The following is a 9,474-nucleotide window of genomic DNA, read 5'->3' on the forward strand; positions in this document are numbered from 1 at the left end:
ATACCAACAAGTTAGTTGTCAGACATGTACTCTCCAAATTAAGAGAAGCTGTATTTGCAGTGAAAGGTGATTTGGCAAAGTATTGACTCAAAGGAGTTGGTTGTGTGGGGTAGGAATACTTTTTCTATGCGATGTCGTAGCAACAGATTATCAGAGAAGGCACATCCGCAAGCAAATAAGAGAGTCGTTAAGTGACGGGATTATGAAGCGTGCCTCTTCTGGGCTTTCATGTGGCAGCCATGAGCGGACGTAATGATCCTCTTCAAGGCGATTCAGGCGACAAATCCACCGCCGCCATTAAATGCTCCCCCAATTTCTGGGTTTCTGTCAGACCATGAGAAACTTTACTTTGATTTAAATTCGGCTGTTAGCAGAAGCCATTTGTGAGGCGAGATTTAAATCTTTAACTTAAATGAAGCAGAAATTGCTTTCTGAAATGTTACAGCTTCTCTTAAACAGGGCATTACAGGCGTACTAATACGTGCATTTTGCTTTTATAGAAAATATCCATCAGTGTTTTTTTATTTGAAGCCAATTCTGCTTTCGATTTATTACGGAACCACTGATGTAATCACAACTAACAATGTTATGAATTTATCAATTTTAAATCTAAAAGCAATGATGTAACTACCAAATAATACAAAGTTTTTGAGCCATTGACATAATTTGCTAGTACAGTAATGTATGTAAAATTTAAGTAAATACAAGATTTTTTACAGTTTCCTTGACAAAATAAGTATATTGTATGTCATGGGCATGTTAGAGACACAAAGAATCTCCACAAAACTTTGTGTTTTTAGAGGAAAGTAGTGCACACAACTCCAGTGCAAAAAAGGGGGAAAAATTAGGGTTATTCCACCCCCCATATTCTACTTTATCTACTTTTGGATTGCTGGTTATTTCCATTCTCTCTTTTCTAAAGTTCTGACAAACTTGGGAGCTCTTAACAGAACAGCTGGATTTATAATGAGTATAAATGACAAACAGATGGACTTTATTTGCTAATTATGTGAAATCTTAGGGGGTTATTTATGGAAATCAGAATAAATTGGACTATAACATTTTTGTTGCTCTTAAACAATAATTATATTTGTAAATAAAAGTATATTTTTCTGCTCTTGTCTGTATGTACTGTTAATTGCAAAGATTTATTAAAATACAAGGTTGACAAAATGTAAAACGTTCAAGGAGATGTTATGTACTTTGATAAGTAGCATGTCTGCCATCTAGTGGACTTTTGTCGGGACTGCAATAACTATAGTTCCTACTTGTCCTGGGGTTTGCCATGCCTGAACACAATTCCAGAGATGCTGCATTGTTGATGCAAAGTTACTGCTGTTTTTTTTCCCTAACTGCGGCAGTGTTGAGAAAGGCCGTCATTGGCTGTGTTAAATATTACTGAATCATTATGAGTTTAATAGATCAGAACCCAAACCCAGATATAATAATAAAGGTCACTGTAGTTGGAGAAAACATCCAAAGGTTCAGACAAAACTTATTTAAAGGCAATGATCATATCAAGCCAGAACAAAAAAAAACAACTATTTCAACACAGATTCTTTTATTACAAACAAAAAACAGACCAGAGTCGGAGAGTTTGACATTCTCCAAAATGCAGTGCTTTCAATGTTCCATTTTCACTGTAGTCAATAGTTACTTTTGTTCTCGCTGGAATCCCCCCTCAGAAGACCTCCAGGTCTGCAGAGTTGTAGACCACAGGCGTCTCCTCAGTCCCAGCAGCAGCTTCCTCCTTTGCCTCTTCCTCCCCCTCCTCCTCTCCCTCCGCAGGCTCCTCCAGTGACTCCAAGGCCTTGTTGGTGTCGCTGGCGAACGTCTCCCTGGAGACATCGTCATGCTCCTGCAGGTTCAGCGTGCCGATGGCCTGCTTCATCTTCTTGGCCAGCACGTGTCGCCTTCTCTTCTGCGCCGCCTTCTTGCTCTTGCAGTCCCTCTGGTACTCCTCCAGGAAGATCTTCTTGATCTGGGTCTTGCTGACACTGGGCGTGTTCTTCAGCAGGTTGAGGAACACTCCACCAGGCGTTCGCCGCCTGCTCCCATCCATAGTGTACATGCCACCGTTTTCCTCCAGCGTGGCAGTCTCTCCCAGCAGTTCTATGGCTTTTTTCTTTCCAACGACCTGGACCACACGCTCTATCAGTTCCTTCTTTGGCTCCTGCAGTCTGTACGCGATCTCCTCCACCACCTTATCATCTGGGTCGTCCTCTGTGATCTCATACCGGCCCTTGATGTCCATCTCAGCTTTAGGTCCTATTCTGTCTTTGGCAGGCCGCTTTCTTTTAGCGTCACACCCTGCTCTGTCCTCTGACCCTCGGCCTTTCATGTAATCCTCCAGATCAGCATCCAGCATGCTCACCTCTCCTTCCTCCCTAGACTGCCTCTCCACCTCCCTCTCCTTCTCCATCATCTTCCGAGCCAAGACGAAGTTATAAGTCTCAACACTTCTGCTGGCCATGCTGACGCCCTCCATGCCAAACACACCCAGCTCCGCGGTTATGGCATCCTGGCACTGCTCTTGCACCACGGAGCCCCAGATGTTGTTCACCTTGCGGCTTCCAGGTGCTCCGCAGGCGGACACGGGGGGCGGACCGAACCGCGAGGGACAGGCGGCCGGCGGCGGGGCGTTTGACACCTTTAGCCGCTTTCGACGCCACACAGCGGCCTCCTCGTCTGACGAGTCCGCGTCACTGTCGCTAGACTCCGCCGCCTTGGCGGAGCTCCGGTAGGTGGCGGCGGGAGGCTGGTTAACAGTAGCGGGTCTGTGCTGGAAGGAGTCCCCGCTGAACGCCGAAAGCCCCCGAGCTCGCGCTTGTTCGGCCGCAGTGCCACCCATCTCAGAGTCCGAGCCGGAGCCGGAAATTTCTCCGTCTTCCAGGTCACCGTCCATCAGCTCCGCCATGTTTTCCTGAAAGCCACTGCAAAGACAGACAGTCTTCAGTATCGCACCAAAGTTCAGACCAGCGGTTCAAGCTAACCCCAACATAGTTAGCTGCTAACAACACAGCTGAAATTAAAGTTAAACTCACCAAAAACAAACCTAAAGTGTCACCCGGATACCTTGAAATATCTGGCTGTAGCTAGCTGGACACTGCATAAAAAAGGACTTTGGTTTCTCCAACAACTATATGGACTTGGAGCACAGTACCGCCTTACAATGCAAGAAATTCGCGCTAGGCTAACCTCGTACTTCCGCTTCCCAGCTCTAACCCTTTCAAAATAAATGTTAACTATTATTACTAGATGCATTTGTTTGCTGAGAGTTGTTAATCAGATAAACGCTTCCATCTGAAAGAACATAAAACAAAATAGTACAAAGATACTATGAACCACGGGGTTCCACATTTTCTAAAAATGTTTACACAGACCCGTAGATGCACTGCATGATGTGGGTATTGTTTACATCTTCGTGACTGTCAAAACTACATATCATACCATTCACTTTTTAAACACAATTTTAACATTGTTTAGAAGAAAGGCAACATCACAGTTTATGTAATTTAAAAAAAATTTGTATACTGTAGACATTTGTCCAGTTTTATTATGTAAAACTTGACGGATGTTGCGTTGGCCCCACGCTTGCGCATTGTTAAAAATAAGCAGTATGGCGGCGTCCTTACAGCGCCTCACGTCAGCTGGGAGATATCTTCTTCAAAGACATTTAGTGAAGACGCGTTATCCTAACGGGGTAAGTATAGTGTGCTATTCGTCTCTTTCCTGCGTTTCTGCATTGTTGTTGTTCTTGTAGTCAATTATGCGCAGAATAACGGAGTAAAACCTGACGGCAAGGCTTCACGGGATCTTTTTGTTATTAATTAGGAATATGTCTCTGTCTGCTTCATCGGTTTGGTACAATTAATAAACCAAAGCTGTGGCTAATGGCTGTTAATTATAGTGCTGAATGATTAAAAACTTACATAAGTTGTTTAAATCAAGCATCATCATGACTTGCGTTTTACAGAGGCGGGGCTTAATAATTTTGGGGCCCAAGTCAAAAAGCATCCATAACCCCCACATCCCATGTATATACTTTTTCTTCTTACTTTAAGAGTTGAGTTAAATTATTCTTTATCTGTGAATGCTTGCAATTTCTAGTTGCTTATATAGAGACTAAGGGTTTTAGACTGTGGGATTTTGGGGGGTTTGTAATGGTTTACAGGTTATTAAAAAAGTTATCAAAATTTCCTCCTAAAATGTAAAACATTTCCATATTGACCTTTGCTTAATTTATCAGTGAGAACAAATGATTTTAAATATACTCGGGTTTTATCTTATTGTTATCCTAAAAAAAAAAGACAGCAAGTTTGAATTGCTAAGTGGTCTTAAACATTTTAGGTAGACATCATAGCTAGCTGATAGTGCTTGTTTAAATTTCTTTAAAAAAATTTGCAGTCTTAATTTAATTTATTTAATCTGCTGTGGTCAGATGAGACCAAAATCAAACTTTTTGACTTGCATACAAAGTCATGTGTGTGACAGAAAACTAGCACTATACACCATATCCATGGTGAAACATGGTAGTGGCGACATTATGCTGTGTGGATCCTTTTTTTCCCACAACAGGAATCAGTTAAAGTACGAAATAAAGTAAATGCCCCAAAATAGGAAGTTAAAAGATTTTAAAAGAACAAGTTTTACAATTTAAGAAAGTTGTAAGGGCAAGATAAATAATTACTACAAAATAAAATACCCAGAACTAACAATTTGGTTGGAATAATTTCTTATAATTAAGAAAAACCTAATTATAAATTAGTAAATAAAACTCATGCTTGTAGTTTATATGAATATTGATAAATATCTGCAAGGGATTTCCCTAAATAATTTCTAAGTCCACCTTTGACTTCTGTCCCCTTCAGCTTCCTGTTAGACCCAAGCGACTGTTGGCTACTCCGGCCGCTCAGCAGGTGGCGCTAAATGTCCCTGAAACCAAAGTAACCAGTTTAGAGAACGGTCTCCGGGTGGCTTCAGAGGACTCTGGACTTACAACCTGCACTGTGAGTCAAAGGTTCTCCGCCTAAAGTCCCAAACATTTCCAGGTAGACAGGAACATTCATAAACTCCTCCTTCCAGGTGGGCTTATGGATAGACGCCGGCAGTCGCTATGAGAACGAGAGAAATAACGGCACAGCGCACTTTCTGGAGCATATGGCATTTAAGGTGAGAGAGCGCGAAATTTTTCTACCTCGTCCTCCCTGGAAAACAGGCGAGCTGATCGGTGAGTCCAACTGTCCCTCAGGGCACCAGGAAGCGCTCTCAGCTGGACCTGGAGTTGGAGATCGAGAACATGGGCGCTCACCTGAACGCCTACACATCCCGGGAGCAGACGGTCTACTACGCAAAAGCTTTCTCCAAGGATCTGCCACGAGGTGCGGAATAGGAAAGCCAGTCGATGGAAAGGTTTGCTGGACCGAGCCGACCGTTCTTGAGCCGGCGTCTGTTTTCTTTTTGCCCCAGCTGTCGAGATCCTGGCCGACATCATCCAGAACAGCATGCTGGGCGAGGCGGAGATCGAGAGGGAGCGAGGCGTGATCCTGAGGGAGATGCAGGAAGTGGAGACCAACCTGCAGGAAGTGGTTTTTGACTACCTGCACGCCACAGCGTACCAGTCCACGGCACTGGGCAGGACCATCCTGGGCCCCACTGAGAACATCAAGTAAGACTACCTTCAGTCCAGGTAGCTGACTCTAACTCCTAGTGATCGTTTTGTGTGTGTGCGTGTGTTTGGTATCCAGGACGATCAACAGAGGAGACCTGGTGGAGTACATCACTACACACTACAAAGGACCCAGGATCGTATTGGCGGCTGCTGGAGGTCTGATTCACTGACACTTTCTCATGTCCATGAATGCAGCAACACCACTGGGCCTTTAGGGATACATTTATTTTCTAACTTCAATGAGTTTAATCATCAAGAATTAATTGAACTAGTCTTAATTTCTTCTCATACGCTCTCAAAGACATGCAGTAAGGTTTCATGTTCTACCATACACTTTTTAAAATGTAATTTTATCCATCAACAAACTTTGGGTTTGACCCATCAGGGTTCATTTAAATCATTCCTTTTACTCCTGACATGTGGTGACATAGGATCCGGTTCCAGAAGATGAGGATGTTTGTTGGTTCTCTACAGAAACCCCTCTGACCCAGATTTCTGCCTTTCCTCCTGATCAGGTGTTTGCCACCAGGAACTCCACAGTTTGGCCAAGTTTCACTTTGGAAGACTTCCCAGCCGGGATCAAGGCGGAGCCCCCGCTCTTCCTCTGTGCCACTTCACAGGAAGTGAGGTAGGAAGCTGTCTTCATTTATATGAATAAAACCAGTCATTTTGGCTCTCTGCTGGCCTTTTTGTTGCATTTAAAATGGTTTACAATATTCCAAGATGGACACTTGGAATGTTTGTGCCAAGTATTTGTATGCCCAAGTCTGAGGTTTTACCTCGGATGGAAGAGGCAGTCTGATGGTTTTTGCTGGTGTTTGCATATTTCCACTTGTACTTTTAAAACTAAGCTGCCTTAATGAACATAATGGCTGGTTCTCCTTTGGTCTCCAGGGTGAAGCACTCTGTCGTTCACAACTTTAGAGATTTCAAAACAGTTGATTTTGTCTTTCTTGTAAGCAAAGGATATGAGTTTTTTCAGTTTTCTGAAGAGGAGTGTGAAGCAACAAGTGGGGGAGAGGCAGTGCTGTGTTACTCTCTAAGAGAAACACCAGGAGACAGGGATCTGATGGTCTTCCCATTAAAAAAATGTCAGTTTCCAGTTTTTTCCTTTTTTTAACATCGTAGAAAAACAGGAATAGAAAACATGTCTGTTTATCTTCCATAAATCTTGAAATAACTCAGACCAGACGCTTTAGATTTGGCAGTGTGGACTATTACACTTCTTTTTGGCTGATGGGTTAACCAAGGTTGGACAAATCAGTGATAGGAATCTTCAGGTAACAAAATTCCAAAAGGAAAGAAAAAAAAAAATCTGAATTCCAGTTTCATGGCATTTGGACTGAATTCAGTTCAAGAATCTTAAGTCCAGTTTGCAACTCAAAATCACAAAGTTGGACAAAAACCCCAGATCTTGATGTAGCAAAAATGAAGGTAATCTGGATATTATCAGTGTAAAAAGCCTTTTTTTGTCTCCAAAACCTTACAGTTTAAGCTTTAAGATTCTGGAAGAAGACATAAAGTCTGAGAGCTTAAAATCCAATTTTTCTTTTTGCTTGTTGATGTTGTGTTGGAACCCTGTAGAGAAACCGCCGGTCGGTCTGCTTCTGTTCCAGATCCGCGTGCGCGACGATAAAATGCCCCTGGCTCACATCGCCATTGCTGTGGAAGCGGTCGGGTGGTCTCACCCAGACACCATTCCTCTGATGGTGGCCAACACCCTGATAGGAAACTGGGACCGCTCGTTTGGTGGCGGTGTGGTGAGTATCAAGGAAGATTTCAAATGTTCTGTTTCCAAACAGTAAAAATGTGTGAGGGACCAGGTGAGGCTGATGGTTGAAGTCAGGTTGTGTCCTCAGAATCTGTCCAGTAAGCTGGCCCAGATGGCCTGTCAGGGAAACCTGTGCCACAGCTTCCAGTCCTTCAACACCTGCTACACGGACACGGGCCTGTGGGGCCTCTACATGGTGTGTGAGCCGGGCACCATCAGCGACATGATGCACTTCACTCAGATGGAATGGTGAGCACGCAAACGCAGACTAGAACGAAAGGGACGGGTTGAAGTCAGAAACGTAACGCCGACGGTTGCTCCTCGACAGGATGTCTCTCTGTACGAGCGTGACAGAAAGCGAGGTGGCTCGGGCCAAGAATCTGCTCAAGACCAACATGCTCCTGCATCTCGATGGTAGGTCGGCCCGATGGAGGACCGTGCAGACATGTCGCTTGAGTTAACTCTGATCGGTTCCCCACAGGATCCACCCCAATCTGCGAGGACATTGGCAGACAGATGCTGTGCTACAGCCGGCGGATACCTCTGCATGAACTGGAGGCCCGGATTGACGTGAGTTACTTTGATGAACCTTCAGGCAGCTAGTTGATGCAGCTGCCTGTAGAGTCCTTTATAGAGATAAACAATCACACAGATTCATTGCCCTCTCTCTTGTTGGATGTTTTAGTCGTTTGTTACGTAAACTTGACAATATCTGAAACATTCAGTGTTTGGTCCACAGTGACCTGATGCCAATAGTCACTATAGATTTGTCAGTTGAATATCCATGATGTGAATCTCTTGCTCTACATCTCAAAGGTAGATTGGCATAGCTGTGTATGGTTCATTCCATGCTTAACATACTTAAACATGGAACATTTTTATTAGAAGTAGCCACCAGAGGATTGCTACACTGTGGTGATAGTGATGGACATAGTCAAACAATATTTAAGATTTGGTGTTTACATGCTGCTCTTTAGGGCCCAATTTGAGATTATAAAGTATTTCCCCCACACCACCAGCCTGAACAGTGGATGAAGCAGTATAGATCCATGAGGAAAAGCCTTCCAGTCTGTCCAGTTTTGGTGATTTTGACTTAACGTATTTTACGGACTGTAAGGCGCACCTAAAGGCCTTAAATTTTCTCAAAAATCAGCAGTGCACCTTATAGTCCGGACAATACAGATGTGGCTTTATACTCCTCAAACCTTTGTAACAAGTGATTATTTAAATCCCTATCATTTTCAACCAAATGGTTCATATCTTGTGACAATACCAAGGCTATCCACAACACTTCCTGCCAGTGGAAAATGTCCATTTTTCCTGACTATTCTGTTAGCCAGAGATGGTTACGTATGGAAAATATCAACCTGTATAGCGTTGCTACTTGTTACATGAATACAAAAATAAAGCAACTGAGAAAATGCAAAAGACCCAGTTTCCTTAGCTACAATCAATGTTTTAACCCCTTACTGTCATTTAGAACAGCAGTGTCCTCATTGACTTGCACTGAAGTATTTGTTGGGATGACAGTAGCCAGTTTGGCGAAATTGTTAAAATGATTAAATATCTGATAATATTACATGTAATATTTTTTGTCACAGGCCATTGATGCCAACACCATCAAGGAGGTCTGCACCAAATACATCTACAACAGGGCTCCTGCCATTGCAGCTGTTGGTATGTTGCACTTTTAAAATTTTCATTCCAAGTGAAAAAACTAAAAATGGCAAAAATGCTCAGTCTATACAGCAGTTTTGGTGAGGTTTCAAGCATAAGGTGTAAATATTTAAAGTGATATACTTTAGTGATTATACAAAATGTATCGAGTCTTTCTCAAACTACAAACATTTTTTTTCGTGTTGCAGGTCCAATAGAACAGCTACCAGACTACAACCAGATCCGCAGTGGGATGTTCTGGATGAGAAGCTGAGGAACTGTCAACTGCACACACATATTTAAGTCTTGGGTCTAGTTTTTGTTTTTATTATAAAATAAAGAATAACACAATAACATTAAAATAACACATATTCTA

The 9,474-nt window shown here is 42.9% G+C and overlaps 2 protein-coding genes across 3 annotated transcripts; one reads left to right on the forward strand and one right to left on the reverse strand.

The window, feature by feature from the left end:
* Positions 1-1,542: 1,542 nt before the first annotated feature.
* Positions 1,543-3,241, reverse strand: phax (phosphorylated adaptor for RNA export). Of its 2 annotated transcripts, none has more exons than XM_015049641.1 (2): positions 3,045-3,241; positions 1,543-2,933 (listed from the first exon to the last, which is right to left on the reverse strand). In XM_015049641.1, exon 2 carries the CDS (start codon positions 2,915-2,917, stop codon positions 1,682-1,684), a length of 1,236 nt encoding a protein of 411 aa, XP_014905127.1. In that variant the 5' UTR covers positions 2,918-2,933; positions 3,045-3,241; the 3' UTR covers positions 1,543-1,681. The 2 variants fall into 2 exon arrangements, with proteins under 2 accessions (XP_014905127.1, XP_014905119.1); XM_015049633.1 differs by having other exon boundaries at positions 1,543-2,923; positions 3,045-3,238.
* A 318-nt stretch (positions 3,242-3,559) lies between these two features.
* Positions 3,560-9,474, forward strand: pmpcb (peptidase, mitochondrial processing subunit beta). Its single transcript, XM_015049605.1, has 13 exons — positions 3,560-3,703; positions 4,872-5,009; positions 5,086-5,172; positions 5,252-5,381; positions 5,470-5,668; positions 5,748-5,827; positions 6,187-6,299; positions 7,288-7,431; positions 7,531-7,691; positions 7,771-7,856; positions 7,924-8,012; positions 9,044-9,119; positions 9,308-9,474. Exons 1-13 carry the CDS (start codon positions 3,575-3,577, stop codon positions 9,370-9,372), a joined length of 1,497 nt encoding a protein of 498 aa, XP_014905091.1. The 5' UTR covers positions 3,560-3,574; the 3' UTR covers positions 9,373-9,474.

Source organism: Poecilia latipinna, unplaced genomic scaffold (assembly GCF_001443285.1).
Source record: "Poecilia latipinna isolate Pla-1442-1.1 unplaced genomic scaffold, P_latipinna-1.0 Scaffold46, whole genome shotgun sequence".
Taxonomy (NCBI): Eukaryota; Metazoa; Chordata; class Actinopteri; order Cyprinodontiformes; family Poeciliidae; genus Poecilia; species Poecilia latipinna.

Bases quoted from the DNA above. Each gene is read 5' to 3' on its own strand.
- phax (XM_015049641.1), bottom strand. From the start codon at position 2,917: ATGGCGGAGCTGATGGACGGTGACCTGGAAGACGGAGAAATTTCCGGC.
- pmpcb (XM_015049605.1), top strand. From the start codon at position 3,575: ATGTTGCGTTGGCCCCACGCTTGCGCATTGTTAAAAATAAGCAGTATG. The intron at 7,432-7,530 runs GTGAGTATCAAG...TTGTGTCCTCAG, and splicing joins GCTCGTTTGGTGGCGGTGTG to AATCTGTCCAGTAAGCTGGC. The intron at 7,857-7,923 runs GTAGGTCGGCCC...GGTTCCCCACAG, and splicing joins CATGCTCCTGCATCTCGATG to GATCCACCCCAATCTGCGAG.